The sequence below is a fragment of the Pristiophorus japonicus genome, chromosome 3 (assembly GCF_044704955.1).
Source record: "Pristiophorus japonicus isolate sPriJap1 chromosome 3, sPriJap1.hap1, whole genome shotgun sequence".
In the NCBI taxonomy this organism is placed as follows: Eukaryota; Metazoa; Chordata; class Chondrichthyes; family Pristiophoridae; genus Pristiophorus; species Pristiophorus japonicus.
This window is the reverse complement of record NC_091979.1, coordinates 26,646,556-26,664,275: the sequence shown is the minus strand read 5'-3', so window position 1 is coordinate 26,664,275 and position 17,720 is coordinate 26,646,556. Positions and strand designations below refer to the sequence as shown.

At 49.7% G+C, this 17,720-nt stretch overlaps 1 protein-coding gene across 1 annotated transcript in view; it reads left to right on the top strand.

Annotated features, from left to right (window-relative positions):
• Nucleotides 1–5,826: 5,826 nt before the first annotated feature.
• Nucleotides 5,827–17,720, top strand: part of LOC139253683 (myc box-dependent-interacting protein 1-like) — a 236,543-nt gene continuing 224,649 nt past the window's right edge. The window contains exon 1 of the mRNA XM_070873516.1: nucleotides 5,827–5,929. Coding sequence (XP_070729617.1) covers nucleotides 5,849–5,929 — 81 coding nt within the window. The 5' untranslated portion in view covers nucleotides 5,827–5,848. The remainder of the gene's footprint in view (nucleotides 5,930–17,720) is intronic.

Sequence of the window (17,720 nt, the reverse complement as noted above, 5' to 3'; positions counted from 1 at the left end):
AGTCACCCTGCAGCCACTTAGTGTCCTCCTCACAACTCACACCGCCACCCAGTTTAGTGTCATCTGCAAACTTGGAGATATTCCACTCAATTCCTTCATCCAAATCATTGATGTATATTGTAAACAGCTGGGGTCCCAGCACTGAGCCCTGCAGCATCCCACTAGTCACTGCCTGCAATTCTGAAAGGGACCCGTTTATCCCGACTCTCTGCTTCCTGTCTGCCAACCAGTTCTCTATCCACGTCAGTACATTACCCCCAATACCATGTGCTTTAGATTTGCACACCAATCTCTTGTGAGCTGGCGGGCGGGAGCTCAGTTGCGCCACTCGGCCGCCCGCTGACGTCAGCGGGCGATTCCCGGCGGCTCTCCCCTCCCGCCCGCTCAAAATTGGTACTGGGCAGATCTTCCAGAGGAATGGCGATGGCGGTGGGTTGCAGTGGGCATAAGTGGGCAGTGAGTTGATCAATTTCGGCCCCCAGATGTGCCTGAACAGCACACTGTACAGCTGAACCATGACTCCCTCTCACTTACACCCCACTTTTTTTGGCTATGTAGTTCAGCATTCCATTTGCTTTATTGATTGGTGCTCTGCGCCAATCAAACATGTTGAGTATTCAGTCTTCTAAAATCCTTTGATCTGTTTTGACTTCACCTTTCGTTACTTGAATGCCGTTACGTAGAATTACATAACATCTGCAACACAGAAACAGGCCACTCGGCCCAGCTGGTCTAAGCAGGTGTTTATCCTCCACATGAGCTTCCTCCCACGACACTTCATCAAACCCTATCATCATAACCTTCTATTCCTTTCTCCACATGTGTTTATCTCACTTCCCCTTAAATGCATCTATACTATTCGCCTCAACCATTCCCTGTGGCAGCGAGTTCCACATTCTCACCACTCTCTCTGTAAAAAGGTTTCTCCTGAATTCCCTGTTGGATTTATTAGTGGCTATCTTATACTGATGGACCCTTGTTTTGGTCTCCCCCACAAGTGGAAACAAGTTCTCTATGTCTACCCTATCGAACCTCTTCATTAATTTAAAGCCCTCTATCGGGTCACCCCTCAGCCATCTCTGCTCTGGAGAAAAGAGCCCCCAGCCTGTTCAGTCTCTCCTGATAGTTATAACCTCTCAAGTTCTGGGATCACCTTTGTGAATCTTTTTCATGCAGTGCTTTGGGTTCAAGCTGCCACGCTTCCTACTTTACAACAGTGACTACACTTGAAAAGTACTTCATTGGCTGTGAAGAGTTTTGAGACGGCCCAAGGTCGCGAAAGGCGCTACATAAATGCAAGACTTGCTTTCTTTCATCTCGCAGGGCAACATTCTGACGGGTCTAAAAGAAGTTGAAGAAAGGGGACTTGAGCACACGTCTGAACATTACAGTCCAACAGTGAAGGTGAGCTGCAAGCGTTCTTGCAGCAGGTTGACACTTATTGCACCTAGTTGTTGCTGACCTCGGACGTGTGTGACCAATCCGTTGTCAGCACAGTGGGCACATTCTGCCTCTGATGCAACCTGACCTGCCTGGCATGTCTTCATTGCTCCTCCTCCTCCTTTTGCCTCTGAGTCAGAAAGGTTGTGGGTTCAAGTCCCACTCCAGGGACTTGAGCACACAATCTAGGCCGGCACACCCAGTGCAGTGCTGAAGGAGGGCTGCACTGTCGGAGGTGCCGTCTTTCGGCTAAGACATTAAACTGAGGTGGACGTAAAAGATTCCACGGCACTATTTCGAAGAAGAGCCAGAGAGTTATCCCCGGTGTCCTGGGCTAATATTTATGCCTCAATCAACATAACAAAAGAAAACAGAGAGTCTGGACATTATCACAATACTGTTTGTGGGAGCTTGCTGTGTGCAAATTGGTTGCTGTTTTTCCTACATTACAACAGTGACTATACTCCAAAAGTATTTCATTGGCTGCAAAGCGCTTTGAGACTTCTGGTGGCCTTGAAAGGTGCTATATAAATGCAAGTCTTTCTTTTCTTTCTTCCTCCAAAAAACAACACATAGATAGGGTTATTCCCATTGTAAAACCCAATGTCCCAACGGCTCAAGTGTCGGGCATTCAAAATGTCACTGAGAAACAACACACATCAGTAGCCCTGGACAGTTTTATATGGGCAGACAGACAACTGAAGCCTGTACTGGCATAAACATCCTGAAATTGCAGGGTTATCTTAATAACGTTTATCATCAAGCTACAAGCTGAATTTAGGGAGCTAGGAGTTAAATTAAAAAGTAAACATAGAAATATAGAAAATAGGTGCAGGAGTAGGCCATTCGGTCCTTCGAGCCTGCACCACCATTCAAAAGATCATGGCTGATCATTCCCTCTTTCCTGCTTTCTCTCCATACCCCTTGATCCCTTTAGCCGTAAGGGCCATATCTAAATCCCTCTTGAATATATCCAATGAACTGGCATCAACAACTCTTTGCGGTAAGGAATTCCACAGGTTAACAACTCTCTGAGTGAAGAATTTTTTCCTCATCTCAGTCATAAATGGCCTACCCCTTATCCTAAGATTGTGACCCCTGGCTCTGGACTTCACCAACATCTGGAACATTCTTCCTACATCTAACCTGTCCAGTCCCGTCAGAATCTTATATGTTTCTATGAGATCCCCTCTCATCCTTCTAAACTCCAGTGTATAAAGGCCCAGTTGATCCAGTCTCTCCTCATATGTCAGTCCTGCCGTGTGCTTTAATTTTGCACACCAATCTCTTGTGTGGGACCTTGTCAAAAGCCTTTTGAAAGTCCAAATACATCACATCTACTGGTTCTCCCTTGTCCACTCTACTAGTTACATCCTCAAAAAATTCTAGAAGATTTATCAAGCATGATTTCCCTTTCATAAATCCATGTTGACTTGGACCGATCCAGTCACTGTTTTCCAAATGTGCTGCCATTTCATCTTTAATAATTGATTCCAACGTTTTCCCCACTACTGATGTCAGGCCAACCGGTCTATAATTACCCATTTTCTCTCTCCCTCCTTTTTTAAACAGTGGTGTTAAATTAGCTACCATCCAGTCCATAGGAACTGATCCAGAGTCAATAGACTGTTGGAAAATGATCACCAATGCATCCACTATTTCTAGGGCCACTTCGTCAAGTACACTGGGATGAAGACTATTAGGCCCCGGGGATTTATCGGCTTTCAATCTCATCAATTTCCCTAACACAATTTCCCGCTTTATAAGGATATTCTTCAGTTTCTCCTTCTCACTAGACCCTCGGTCCCCTAGTATTTCCGGAAGGTTATTTGTGTCTTCCTTTGTGAAAACAGAACCAAAGTATTTGTTCAATTGGTCTGCCATTTCTTTGTTTCCCATTATAAATTCACCTGAATCTGACTGCAAGGGACCTACGTTTGTTTTCACTTATCTTTTTCTCTTCACATACCTATAGAAGCTTTTGCAGTCAGTTTTTATGTTCCCAGCAAGCTTCCTCTCATACTTTATTTTCCCCCTCCTAATTAAACCCTTTGTCCTCTTCTGCTGTATTACAAAATTCTCCCAGTCCTCAGGTTTGCTGCTTTTTCTGGCCAATTTATATGCCACTTCCTTGAATTTAACACTATCCTTAATTTCCCTTGTTAGCCACGGTTGAGCCACCTTCCCCGTTTTATTTTTACTCTAGACAGGGATGTACAATTGTTGAAGTTCATCCATGTGATCTTTAAATGTTTGCCATTGCCTATCCACTGTCAACCCTTTAAGTATCATTCGTCAGTCTATTCTAGCCAATTCACGTCTCATACCATCGAAGTTACCTTTCCCCAAGCTCAGGACCCTAGTCTCTGAATTAACTGTGTCACTCTCCACCTTAATGAAGAATTCTACCATATTATGGTCAATCTTCCCCAAGGGGCCCCGCAAGACCAGATTGCTAATTAATCCTCTCTCGTTACACAAGACCCAGTCTAGGATGCCCAGCCCTCTAGTTGGTTCCTCGACATATTGGTCAAGAAAACCATCCCTAATACACTCCAGGAAATCCTCTTCCACCAGTTCGGTTCGCCCAATCTATATGTAGATTAAAGTCGCCCATGATAACTGCTGTACCTTTATTGCACGCATCCCTAATTTCTTGCTTGATGCTGTCCCCAACCTCACTACTACTGTTTGGTGGTCTGTACACAACTCCCACTAGCGTTTTCTGCCCTTTGGTATTCCGCAGCTCCACCCATACCGATTCCACATCATCCAAGCTAATATCCTTCCTTACTATTGCGTTAATTTCCTCTTTAACCAACAACGCTACCCCACCTCCTTTTCCTTTCTGTCTATCCTTCCTGAATGTTGAATACCCCTGGATGTTGAGTTCCCAGCCTTGGTCATCCTGGAGCCATGTCTCCGTGATGCCAATTACATCATATTTGGAGCCTTTCCATCATCTACAAGTCAGGAGTGTGATGGAATACTCTCCACTTGCCTGGATTAGTGCAACTCCAACAACACTCAAGAAGCTCGACACTATGCAGGACAAAGCAGCCCGCTTGATTGGCACCCCATCCACCACCTTAAACACTCACTCCCTCCATCACCACGCATCGTGGCTGCAGTGTGTACCATCTACAAGATGCACTGCAGCAACTCGCCAAGGCTTCAACGGCAGCACCTCCCAAATCCACGACCTCTACCACCTGGAAGGACAAGAGCAGCAGGTTCATGGGAACGCCACCACCTCCACATTCCCCTCCAAATCACACACCATCCTGACTTGGAAATATATCGCCGTTCCTTCATTGTCGCTGGGTCAAAATCCTGGCACTCCCTCCCTAACAACACTGTGGGAGTACCTTCACCACATGGACTGCAGCGGTTCAAGAAGGCGGCTCACCACCATCTTCTCAAAGGCAATTAGGGAGGGGCAATAAATGCGGCCTTGCCAGCGACGCCCACATCCCATAAATTAATTTTGAAAAAGCATGATCCTACTGACCCCCGCTGTGTGCAGTGATCTTGTTCAGTGATGCTCTAGATTTCCATGACCCTACTGCCTCAGGGCCAAGTAGAGTGGTCCTTGAAGCCCTGCTCCAGGTTCCTATTGTCCACGTGTAGTGCAGTTCCTTTAAGCCCTGCTCCAAGTTTCCATGATCACATTGTTCCTTCTTAGAGCGGTCCCTTTAAGACATGCTCCATGTTCCCAATTTCCATCCCACTGTGTAGTGCAGTTCCTCCAGGGTTCCAATGTCCCTCCCCCTACGTAGTGTGGTCCCTATAAGCTCTGCCGAAGGTTCTCACTGGCCTCCCCCTGTGGGTAAGTTGCCTTTAATCACTGCTCCAGGTCCCAATGTCCCTCCCCCTTGGCTGGGGTATCTTTAAGCCCCGCTCCGGATTCCCAATATCCCTCCCCCCTGTGGGTGCTGTCACTTTAAACCCTCCTCCTGTGGGTGCCTTGAGGCCCTGCTCCGGGTCCCACTTTCCCTCTCCCTGTGGATGCGGCCCCATTAAGTCCTCCCCCTGAGGGTGCAGCCCCTTTACACTGCGCTACGGCTTCCCTCTCCCTGTGGGTGCATCCCCTTTATGCCCCGCCCCTTGCTCCCTCCCCCACTGTGAGAGGATATAAATAATTCCCGTCTGAGTGCGGCCCCTTTAAGCCCCCCCCTATGGGTGTGGCCCCTTTAAATCCTACCCCTGTGGGTATGGCCCTTTAAATCCTTCCCTCTGAGTGCGGCCCCTTTAAGCCCCCCCCTCTATGGGTGTGGTCCCTTTAAATCCGACCCCTGTGGGTATGGCCCTTTTAAGCCCCTCCCCTAGTGGGCGCGGTCCCTTTAAGCGCCGCTGCGGATTGCTCCCCCGCCCCCCCCCCCCCGCTCCCGGTACACAGGAAGCAAAGATGGCTGAAGCGGGGAAAGGAGTGAGCGCCGGGGTCATCGCCAAAAACGTCCAGAAAAAGATCAACCGGGCGCAGGAGAAGGTGAGGGGCCCGGGCCCGGGCCCGGGGGGGCCCGCCGGCTCCCCGCTCCCGGACAGGCGGAGGCGCGGGAGGGATTGCGGAGAGACGGGAGCGGCGCCGGGCGCAGCAGCGGGAGTGCGGGGGCCGCCGCTGTCTCCCCGTCCCGCCGAGCGGAGGGAGCCGGGCACAGACACAGACAGAGAGAGAGAGAGAGAGAGAGACAGACAGAGAGAGACTGTGTGAATCCATCAGTGGCCTCGCTCATTGCAGCTCTTGCCTTCTGCAGTTGTGTGAGGGGGGCTGCGTTATTCTGCAGTTGTGTGAGGGGGGCTGCGTTATTCTGCAGTTGTGTGAGGGGGGCTGCGTTATTCTGCAGTTGTGTGAGGGGGGCGCGTTATGCAGTTGTGTGAGGGGGGCTGCGTTATTCTGCAGTTGTGTGAGGGGGGCTGCGTTATTCTGCAGTTGTGTGAGGGGGGCTGCGTTATTCTGCAGTTGTGTGAGGGGGGCTGCGTTATTCTGCAGTTGTGTGAGGGGGGCGCGTTATGCAGTTGTGTGAGGGGGGCTGCGTTATTCTGCAGTTGTGTGAGGGGGGCTGCGTTATGCAGTTGTGTGAGGGGGGCTGCGTTATGCAGTTGTGTGAGGGGGGCTGCGTTATGCAGTTGTGTGAGGGGGGCGCGTTATGCAGTTGTGTGAGGGGGGCTGCGTTATGCAGTTGTGTGAGGGGGGCTGCGTTATGCAGTTGTGTGAGGGGGGCTGCGTTATTCACTAGTGTGAGGGGGGCTGCGTTATTCACTAGTGTGAGGGGGGGCTGCGTTATTCACTAGTGTGAGAGGGCTGCGTTATTCACTAGTGTGAGGGGGCTGCGTTATTCTGCAGTTGTGTGAGGGGGGCGCGTTATGCAGTTGTGTGAGGGGGGCTGCGTTATGCAGTTGTGTGAGGGGGGCTGCGTTATGCAGTTGTGTGAGGGGGGCTGCGTTATGCAGTTGTGTGAGGGGGGCTGCGTTATGCAGTTGTGTGAGGGGGGCTGCGTTATTCAGTTGTGTGAGGGGGGCTGCGTTATTCACTAGTGTGAGGGGGGCTGCGTTATTCACTAGTGTGAGGGGGGCTGCGTTATTCACTAGTGTGAGGGGGCTGCGTTATTCACTAGTGTGAGAGGGCTGCGTTATTCACTAGTGTGAGGGGGCTGCGTTATTCAGTTGTGTGAGGGGGCTGCTGTGTGAGGGGGCTGCACATTATTCAGTTTTGTGAGTGGGCTGCGTTCTGCAGTTGTGAGGGGCTGCAGCAATTTATATTTATATAGCGCCTTTAAAATAGTAAATCGTCCCAAAGCACTTCACAGGAGTATTATAAGGCAAAAATGTTTTTGACACTGAGCCACATAGGAGAAATTAAGGGTATTTGATCAAAACCTTGGTCAAAACTTTGGGAATTCCAAAGCATTGGGGCCTGGGTAACAGAAGGCACGGTCACCAATGGTTGAGCCATTTTATAATCGGGGATTCTCGAGGGCAGAATCGGAGGTGAGCAGATATCTCGGGAGATGGTGGGGGGTGGGTTCAGCTGAAGAAGGTTACAGAGATCGGGAGGTGTGAGGCCATGGAGGGTTTAGAAAACAAGATAGAGAATTTTAACTTAGAGATGTTGCTTAACCGGGAGCCAATGTAGGTCAGAGCGCACGGGGGTGATGGGTGCGTGGGAGTTAGGACACGGGCAGCCGCGTTTTGGATCACCTCTAGTTTGGGTAGGGTAGAACATGGGAGGCCAGCCATGTGTGCGTTGGAGTAATCCAGTCTGGAGGTAACAAAGGCACGGATGAAAGTTTCAGCAGCGGGTGAGCTGAAGCAAGGGCGCAGGTGGTCTTGGTTATGCTGCGGATATGTGGTCGGAAACTCATTTTAGGGTCAAATGTGACGGCAAGATTGTGAACAGTCTGGTTCAACCTCAGACAGGTTGAGGAAAGGGATAGAGTTGGTGGCTTGGGAACGGACTGTATGGTGGGGGACTGAAAACAATGGCTTTGATCTTCCCGATATTCCATTGGAGAAAAATTCTGCTCCTCCAGAACTGGGGGTCTAGAATTCAGGGGATGCAATGTTCTAGAGTTTGGCATGGCAGTGTTCTTGAATGGAGGTGAGGTGCTGCGCTCCCTTTAATTTTGCTTTTGGCCCATGGATCATGCTTCTTCACCGCCTTCCCTGGATTTGACCACGGTCCATATCCTCCCCAGCTCTTAATCCATCGTTATCATAAGTAGTCCCTTGAAATCGAGGAAGACTTGCTTCCACTCTAAAAGTGAGTTCTCGGGTGACGGAACAGTCCAATACGGGAATTACAGTCTCTCTGTCACAGGTGGGACAGACAGTGGTTGAAGGAAAGGGTGGGTGGGGAGTCTGGTTTGCCGTACACTCCTTCCGCTGCCTGCGCTTGCTTTCTGCATGCTCTCGGCGACAAGACTCGAGGTGCTCAGCGCCCTCCCCGGATGCTCTTCCTCCACTTAGGGCGGTCGTTAGCCAGGGACTCCCAGGTGTCGGTGGGGATGTTGCACTTTATCAGGGAGGCTTTGAGGGTGTCCTTGAAACGTTTTCTCTGCCCACCTGGGGCTCGCTTGCCGTGTCGGAGTTGATCCACACTGGTGCCACTGCTAGAATGTTTTAAAGCTCTGCCCTTAGTACTGTATAATACCGGGGAGTTTTTTAAGATTCTATCAGCCCAGATTCTGCAGTCCCACCTTTGAGCAGAACCTGGGGTGAATCTTGCTTGCACTCCATCGAACCTGCTCTCTGTAAGGGGTGCCTGTCGGGGTGGGTGCGCGGAGGAGCGAGAACCGGCTGACATTGCAGCAGTTTATCCTCTCCCAGTCTGCTGTAGGTGGCACTGTGCAATGTCTGTCACTTGCCTTAGATGGCCTTGTGCATTTTCTGCCTGCTGCATTTCTTTAATTCTCGCCTATTTTCTGCAATAACTGCAGACATCAGTTCTCTTTGCAAGACATCCTAGATTTAAGTGCAGCCATTGCAGTTTCTTTTTCAGAATTTATGGTCCCAAATCACTATCGACAGTACTCTGGGTGAGTACTGGCCGTAAATAGATAGGGTTTCTGTGGCCCATCCCACTTATTTTGAGACATAAATGAGAGCTTTTTTCAAAAAAAAAGGTTGCTTCCTCTATTGTCTGTGGCTGGAATTGTGACTGCAGAGCTCATTGTGACGACCTTGTCCCTGTGCCAGTTAATCAGCGAGCTCATTCATTGTAAAAATGGTGTAATCCAGAACATGATGAAATGTATGCTCACATTTGACAGCAGTCCTCGAGTAGTGGTGGTATTGACAGATGTGATTTATTTTTTTGTAAGACAAGATAATGTCTGAAGTTAGCATTTGAATCCAGCACATAACAACACGAGAGTACAATAAAATTTGACCAGACTCATTCCTGGGAATGAGGGTGGTGGGATTGTCCTGTGTGGAGAGATTGAGTAGAGTAGGCCTATATTTGCCAGAGTTTAGAAAAATGAGAGGTGATTTCACTGAAATGTATAACATTTTACAGGGCTTGACAGGGTAGATGCAGGGAGGATGTTTCCCCTGGCTGGGGAGTCTAGAACCAGGGGTCACAGTCTCAGAATAAGGGATCGGCCATTTAGGACTGAGATGAGGAGAAATCTCTTCACTCAGAAGGTGGTGAATCTTTGGAATTCTCTACCCCAGAGGGCTGTGGAGGCTCAGTCTTTGAGTATATTCAAGACAGAGATCGATAGATTTTTGGACGCCAAGGGAATCAAGGGATTATGGGGATCGGGCGGGAAAGTGGAGTTACGGTAGAAGATCAGCCATGATCTTAGTAAATGGTGGAGCGGGCTCGAGGAGCCGAATGGCCGACTGCTGATCCTATTTACGTTCTTGTGTTTAATTAGTTAGGGAACGGTAGCCTCGTGGTTATGTTACTGGACTAGTAATCCAGAGGCCTGTACTGGTGATCGGGAGAGGTGAGTTCAAATGCCACCATAGCAGCTTGGACTGTATAAAACTCTGGTTAGGTCGCAGCTGGAGTACTGTGTGCAGTTCTAGTCATTACAGGAAATGGGTGATTGCACTGGAGAGGGTGCAGAGGAGATTTGCAAGAATGTTGCCTTGACTGGAGAATTTTGGCTGTGAGGAAAGATTGGAGATGCTGGGTCTGTTTTCTTTGGAACAGATGAGGCTGAGGGGAGACCTGATTGAGATGTATAAAATTATGAGGAGCCTGGATAGAGTGGATAGGACAGATCTGTTTCCCTCAGCAGAGGGGTCGACAACCAGGGGATAAAGATTTAAAGTAATTGGGGGGAGGTATAGAGGAGATATGCAGGAAAATTTTGTTACCAGGAGGGTGGTGGGGGTGTGGAACTCGCTGCCTGAAAGGGTGATAGAGGCAGAAACCCTCACCACATTTAAAAAGCACTTGGAAGTGCTCTTGAAGTGCTGTAACCTGCAGGGCTACGGACCAAGAGCTGGAAAGTGGGATTATGCTGGGATAGCTTTTTGTTGGCCGGCGCGGACACAATAGGCCGAAATGAGCTCCTTCCGTGCTGTAAATTTCTATGATAAGCCATGAATATCCGAAGTTGAAGTTGTTGAGTTAATCTCCTCTTGGCTGGGACATGGTGGAATTTTACAATTGTCCTTGGTAAGCTTGGCCCAGAGAGTGGATGGGTCCCAAATATGCCTGGGTTCTTTCTCCAGATGCCTAATGGGAGCAGTGATACCCCCCCCCCTCCTCCCACCACCTCCCCCGCCCCTTTACTGGAAAATTTACAAGAGACGAGACTGCACTTGGGCCACGATGCCACCTGTAGTTGAATAGCGCACTCAAACGCCACCATCCACCATAGGGAGAATGGTCGCAAGAGGCCTGTCGATGCCTAAGCACGGACGGACATAAGAAATAGGAGCAGGAGTAGGCCCTACGGCCCCTCGAGCCTGTTCCGCCATTCAATAAGATCATGGCTGATCATCGACCTCAACTCCACTTTCCTGCCCGATCTCTTGATTCCCCTCGACTCCCAAAATCTATCGATCTCAGCCCTGAATATATTCAGAGATTCAGCATCCACAGCCCTCTGGAGCAGAGAATTCCAAAGATTCACAACCCTCTGAGTGAAGAAATTCCTCCTCATCTCAGTCTGAAATGGCCGACCCTTTATCCTGAGACTGTGCCCCGATAGTTCTAGAAACTCCAGCCATACCCTGATACAAGTCACTGCCTTTTGGGAGCAAGGTGAGTTGAGGTGGGGTGATGTTTGTTTGGAGATTGCAATTGTAACTTGCCAAGTGTTGACTGGATTGTTCGGGTGGAGGAGCTGTAAGTGTTGCACTTGTTCTGGCTAACACCATTGCTATGCGCCGTGACGAGAATGATCCTGGCATGTTGCAATAGCAGTGAGTGAATAGTGACACTCCTGAGTCAGCCAGTGAGTCAAGGATGGGATGTATGCTTTTAATTTAACTCGTCGACTACAGCAAACGGTCTCACGAGCATCAGCAAACTGCAGCGAGTCTGAGACTAGTTACGTAGCCCAAATTCTGTGCAGAAATTCAATCCCAGGCTGGCGTGATTGATGGGGAATTACTCAATCATCAGTCTGGTTGACCATGTTCCCCGTTTAGCTGCGCGGGATGCTGCTGTCTGAAGCTCCCGCGCAGGTCACTTGCTGGTTTCTCAATGGGGGGAAAACTACGCGTGCGCAGAAGTTTGAATGGGCCGCGCGGTCCCTTAAAGGTGCCACGCACTCCCCAAAAAATAATTACAGGGAAACCTTGTGGTGTCGTTACATGCAGCCTAAAATTAAAGGCATCGCTCAGATCGGAAGCTATTGCCAATCCAAAATTAGTTTGTGCGAGGATCAAGGTGCTGGGCATCCTCTGCTCTTGTGTGCAAGGTGATGACAAGCTACTCATCATCATCGTCATCATAAGCACTCCCTCGGAATCAAGAAAGACTTGCTTCCACTCTAGAAATGAGTCCTTAGGTGGCTGAACAGTCCTTGTCACAGGTGGGACAGATAGTCGTTGAGGGAAAGGGTGGGTGGGACTGGTTTGCCGCACGCTCCTTCCGCTGCCTGCGCTTGATTTCTGCATGCCCTCGGCGATGAGACTCGAGGTGCTCAGCGCCCTCCCAGATGCACTTCCTCCACTTAGGGCAGTCTTGGGCCAGGGTCTCCCAGGAGTCAGTGGGGATGTTGCACTTTATCTGGGAGGCTTTGAGGGGTGTCCCTGTAACGTTTCCTCTGCCCACCTTTGACTCATTTGCCGTGTAGGAGTTCCGAGTGGAGCGCTTGTTTTGGGAGTCTCGTGTCTCATTGTTCTCATGCGAACAATGTGGCCTGCCCAGCGGAGCTGATCAATGTGGTCAGTGCTTCGATGCTGGCTTGGTCGAGGACGCTAACGTTGGTGCGTCTGTCCTCCCAGGGGGGGTTTGTAGGATCTTGCGGCGACATCGTTGGTGGTATTTCTCCAGCGACTTGAGGTGTGTACTGTACATGGTCCATGTTTCTGAACCATACAGGAGGGCGGGTATCACTACAGCCCTGTAGACCATGAGCTTGGGGGCAGTTTTGAGGGCCTGGTCTTCAAACACACTTTTCCTCAGGCGGCCGAAGGCTGCACTGGTGCACTGGAGGTGGAGTTGGATCTCGTCTCAATAGACTCCTGGTGACTGCCTCGCGACCAAAGCAGGCTTGCAGATATGGCCACACTTGGTGCAGGTTGCAAGAGCCGCTTCAGTCTGTGTATTTTTGCACCCGCCTCTGCCACTGTTCGAGAGCACCTGAGGCCAACTGTGAAGAGGCACGGGGAAGAAGTGAGCCCTGCCCTCTGTGCGTTCTCGCTCGCTCGCCTCAAGCTCGGGAATTGTGATGCTCTTAAGAAACAACCATTGATGAAAATCTTTGCTGAGGTTTTATGGGTGTGTGTGATTTTCATGAGGAAGCAATTCCTGCAGCTGTTTAAGGTATTCTTGGGTGAAAGTGAGATTTGGTACAAGTTGCAGCCATTTCTACTTTTGTCAGCGGTCGAATTTTAGGTATTTGCTGATAATTTACTGAGCAGAGCTTACAGGGTTTCCAAGTCCCCAGTGATATTTGAGACTGAAAGAAAGACTCGCGTTAATGTAATGTCTTTAACAGAGTGAAGCGTCCCAAGGCGGCTTCATATGAATGTAATTAAGATCAAAATGGCACCTTTCGCCACCTCCCAAGGCACTTCCGTCCAATAAACTCCTTGTGAGATAAAGTATCAGATGATTGTGCAAGTCATATTGGATGAGGGATGAATATTGGCCATATTTACCTTAAGAACTTCGATTTTCTTCAAGATAGAACCCTGGGGTGTTGCTCGTCCACTTGAGAGGGTAGACAGAGCCTAGGATTCACGACCTGGCTGAACAGGCCGGTCCCAACCTAGGTGTCACATTTGACCCAGAGATGAGCTTCTGACCGCATGTCCGCGGCATGACTAAGGCCGCATATTTCCATCGCCCTCTCCGCTCTGCTTCAGCTCGTCCGCTAAAACCCTCATCCACGCCTTTGTTACCTCTAGTCTTGACTATTCCAACGCATAGGGATGGTCAATAGGAGTGCGTTGGAATAGTCAAGACTAGAGATAATAAAGGCGTGGATGAGGGTTTCGGCAGATGAGCTGAAGCAGGGGCGGAGACGGGCGATGTTAGTGACCTTCGCTGGCCTCCCTAGTTCTACCGTACGTAAACTGGAGGTCATCCAAAACTCGGCTGCCCGTTTCCTAACTCGCACCAAGTCCCGCTCACCAGTGCTCTGAGCAGTGCCTTGATATTATTTTTAAAATACAAGTTCTCATCCTTGTTTTCAAATCCCTCCACGGCCTCGTCCCACTCCCTATCTCTCTCATCTCCTCCAGCCCCACAACCCCCCTGCGATATCTGCGCTCCTCTAATTCTGCCCTCTTGAGCATCCCCCATTTCAACCATCGGTGGCCGTACCTTCAGCTGCCTGGGCCCCAAGCTCTGGAACTCCCTGCCGATGCCTGTCTGCCTCTCTACCTCTCTTTTGCCTTTTATAAGACGCTCATTAAAACCTACCTCTTTGACTAAGCTTTTGGTCACCTGCCCTAATTTCTCCTTAATGTGGCTCGGTGTCAAATAATTTTTGATTGCGCTTCTATGAAACACCTTGGGAGGTTTTGCTACGTTGGAGATGATGTACACATACAAGCTGTTGCTGCAAATTGACACGGGATAGAAGTGTAGAACGACTAACGGCAGTTACTGTATGTGCTCATTATTTTTGTACAATGGCGTTGCAGTGTAAACTTCTCAACAGTTGTAAGTGGCTGATTCAGCCCTCCAGGCAGAGTCTGCATTGAAAAATTGCAGCTGACCCAAGCTCTTCATCATAGGCTACAGCTGAATCCCGTGATCACGTTTTTACATTAAATGTCACACTTGAAAGACTTGCATTCAATGTTCCCTTTTAAATGCAAAAACCGCGCGTGCATGGATTCGCGACTGGGCCGCGCGGGGAACATTGCTTGCATTTATATAGCCCCTTTCACGACTTCGGGACATCCCGATGACCTGCCTTTTTCTGCAGCAACGGGAAATGTGACAGTCACTTGGCACGCAGCAAGCTCCCATAAACAGCCAAGAAATAAACGGCCAGATATTCTGTGTTTTTTTTAAAAAAAAGTAATGTTGATTGCGGGATGAATGTGGGCCAGGACACTGGGGAGAACTTTCCTACGCTGGCATGGACTGGGCTGAACTGAGGTCATCTACAACAACAACTTGTATTTATATAGCGCCTTTAATGTAGTGAAACGTCCCAAGGTGCTTTATGGGAGTATTATGGGACACAAGATTTGGCACCGAGCCGCATAAGGAGATATTAGGGCAGGTGACCAAAAGCTTGGTCAAAGAGGTAGGTTTTAAGGAGCATCTTGAAGGAGGAGAGAGAGGTAGAGAAGTGGAAAGGTTTAGGCCTTGGGGCCCAGGCAACAGAAGACATGGCCTCCAATGGTTGAGTGATTATAATCAGGGATGCTCAAGAGGGCAGAATTAGAGGAGCGCAGACATCTCTGAGGGGGGGGGGGGGGGGCGGGGTTGTGGGGCTGGAGGACATTACAGAGATAGGGAGGGGCGAGGCCACAGAGGGATTTGAAAACAAGGATGAGAATTTTGAAATCAAGGCGTTGCTTAACCGGGAGCCAATGTCTGTCGGCGAGCACAGTCCAGAAGGGCATAGGGCCGCTTGAAGCGCAGGGAGTGTAGGCGTAGATAATCTGTAAGTGATGTTGGTTGAGGGACAGATATTGGCCAGGACACCAGGCTTCTTCGAATATTACTGTGCAATCTTTTAACATCTCCTTGGTTTAACGTCTCGTCTGAAGGACGACACCTGCGACAGTGTAGCGCCCCCTCAATACGGCACTGGGGCGTCGGCCTAGATGATGCGCTCAAGTCTCTGGAGTGGGCGTTGAACCTTCTGACTGCGGCCAGAGTGCTGCCCACTGAGCCACAGCGGGGACGATGGGGAGGGCGTTATCTTAGTGTCCTGGCCAACATTCTGCTCTTGCTGTCGCTGACCAGATCTGATAGGCTCCTGCCCACCACAGCCATCTGTCGGGACGGAACAATGCGCTCCAAACCACATCGGCTCTTTGCAATGAGCACTCAATGTTCAATTAAAACGCTTGTGGTTTCCTCTACATCTGCTTGCGATATAAATGGTTTGCACTGTTGCCGTTGGCAACGCGGGGAAGCTGTCAGCCCTCGGTGAGAGCTAAACCCGGCTTGTATTCCCTCGAGTCCAGGCGATTGAGGTGTGGCCTGATCGAGGTGCTTTACAGTAGGATTTGATGGGGTCGATGCAGGGAAACGATTTTCTCTGATGGGGGGAATCGGGAACAAGGGGATATAAATCAGAGCTCGTCTATTCAGGGAATTCAGGAAGCAGGTTTTCACATCTGTGGATGCGAGGGGATCAAAGGGAGTTTTCAAGACGGAGATCGCTTAAATTTTTATTGGGTAAAGGTATCGCGGGATAATGGGGCAAGGGAGGATAAGTGGAGCTGAGGTGCAGATCAGCCATGATCTAATTGAATGAATGGCAGAGCAGGCTCAAGGGCCTAGTCCTGTTCCGGACTTGTTTACCAATGCCTGGACCTATTTACCACCTGGCATAAGCTTTTTTTTTTTAATGTCTCCTTGTGCTCAAAGCACCATTCCTGCCTGAGGGACTTGTCCGGAGGATGACTTCAGCTGTCGGCCATTTTAGGTTCAGCGTGTCTCAAGCCCTGCTCCGGGGGTCTTGGTTTAACGTCTCGTCCGAAAGACAGCACCTCCGACAGTGCAGCGCTCCCTCAGCACTGCAGTGAGTGTCAGCCTAGATCTACGTGCTCATGTTCCTGGAGTGGGACTCGACCCCACAACTCTTCTAATCTTTCGGATGAGACATTAAACCGAGGCCCCGTCTGCTCCCTCAGGTGGACGTAAAAGGTCCCGCGGTGCTTTTTCGAAGAAGAGCAGGGGAGTTATCCCCACTGTCCTGGCTAATATTTATCCTCCAATCACATAACAAAAACAGATTATCTGGTCATTATCACATTGCTGTTTGTGGGAGCTTGCTGTGCGCAAATTATCTGCCGCGTTTCCCACATTACAACAGTAACTACACTCCAAAAAAAAGTACTTCATTGGCTACAAAGCGCTTTGAGATGTGCGCTGGTCGTGAAAGGCGCTATATAAATGCAAGTCTTTTTTTTCTTTTACCTTCTATGCTGCATCAGTCTATGATTCTAAGATCATCCGATCATCCTGTTTGTGGCTGCTGTATTTTCCTGCATAACAGTAAAGTCATCATCATAGGCGGTCCCTCGGTGACTTGCTTCCACGCCAAAAAAAGGATGAGTTCGCAGGTGTTTCAATGAAGGACCTAATATTCCAGATCCCGAACTACATGTTGAAGAGTGGAAGATGCCTGTGCGTGGATTTGCACACCAGCCACCACACGGGCTTGACAGAGCTCGGTCTTGGTCCAGTGGCACAGATTACCCAAGACCAGCTCTGCTGCACGGGCTTAGCGCGCGCACATATCGCAATGTGGGCTGGCCCGTGCTGCCCCCGGCTCGAACTCTCGCCGCTCCTTCGCCCCGATCTCGCCGCTTTGATACTTCAAAAATAATTGGCTGCGGAGCACTTTGGGCCGTACCGAGGCTGTGAAAGGCGCTATACAAATGCAGGAAGGTTTCAGGGCGCTGGCTCAGAGTTGCCAACTGACAATGTGACCTAGTTGTCCTTGGTGGTGGTGGGGGGGGGGGGGGGAATTGATGGGCGGTAACCGACAGGTTCTCATTACCATGCTGCCCCTTTAATAGTGTCCCACAAGGGCTGAGTCTCTCTCACTGTCAACAAACGGGGTATAAGCAATCCACCCTGAAGGGATGGTGACCAGATGTGCCTTAGATTTATAAAGTTAATTGCGGTGTTGTCATTGGGTTTATTTTGCCAATCGGTGCCAGTGCACGCCGTGGGAAAACGGTTAAGCAATATACTTCATTGTGCGACTCTCTTTAATTCATCGCCAGTTGATCCTACCCTCAACATGTCGCCCGAGTGTGGTTATAGTTTGATATGCTGTCTCCAGAGTGTGGTTATAGTTTGATATGCTCTCTCCAGATGTAACTCTGAAGAACAACATCTTGAAATTGCTGCTGTGTTTAACTATTTCCTGAAATCCTGGCCCCTGCCTCAGCCCATCTGCTGCTGAAACCCTCATCCGTACCTTTGTTACCTCCAGACTTGA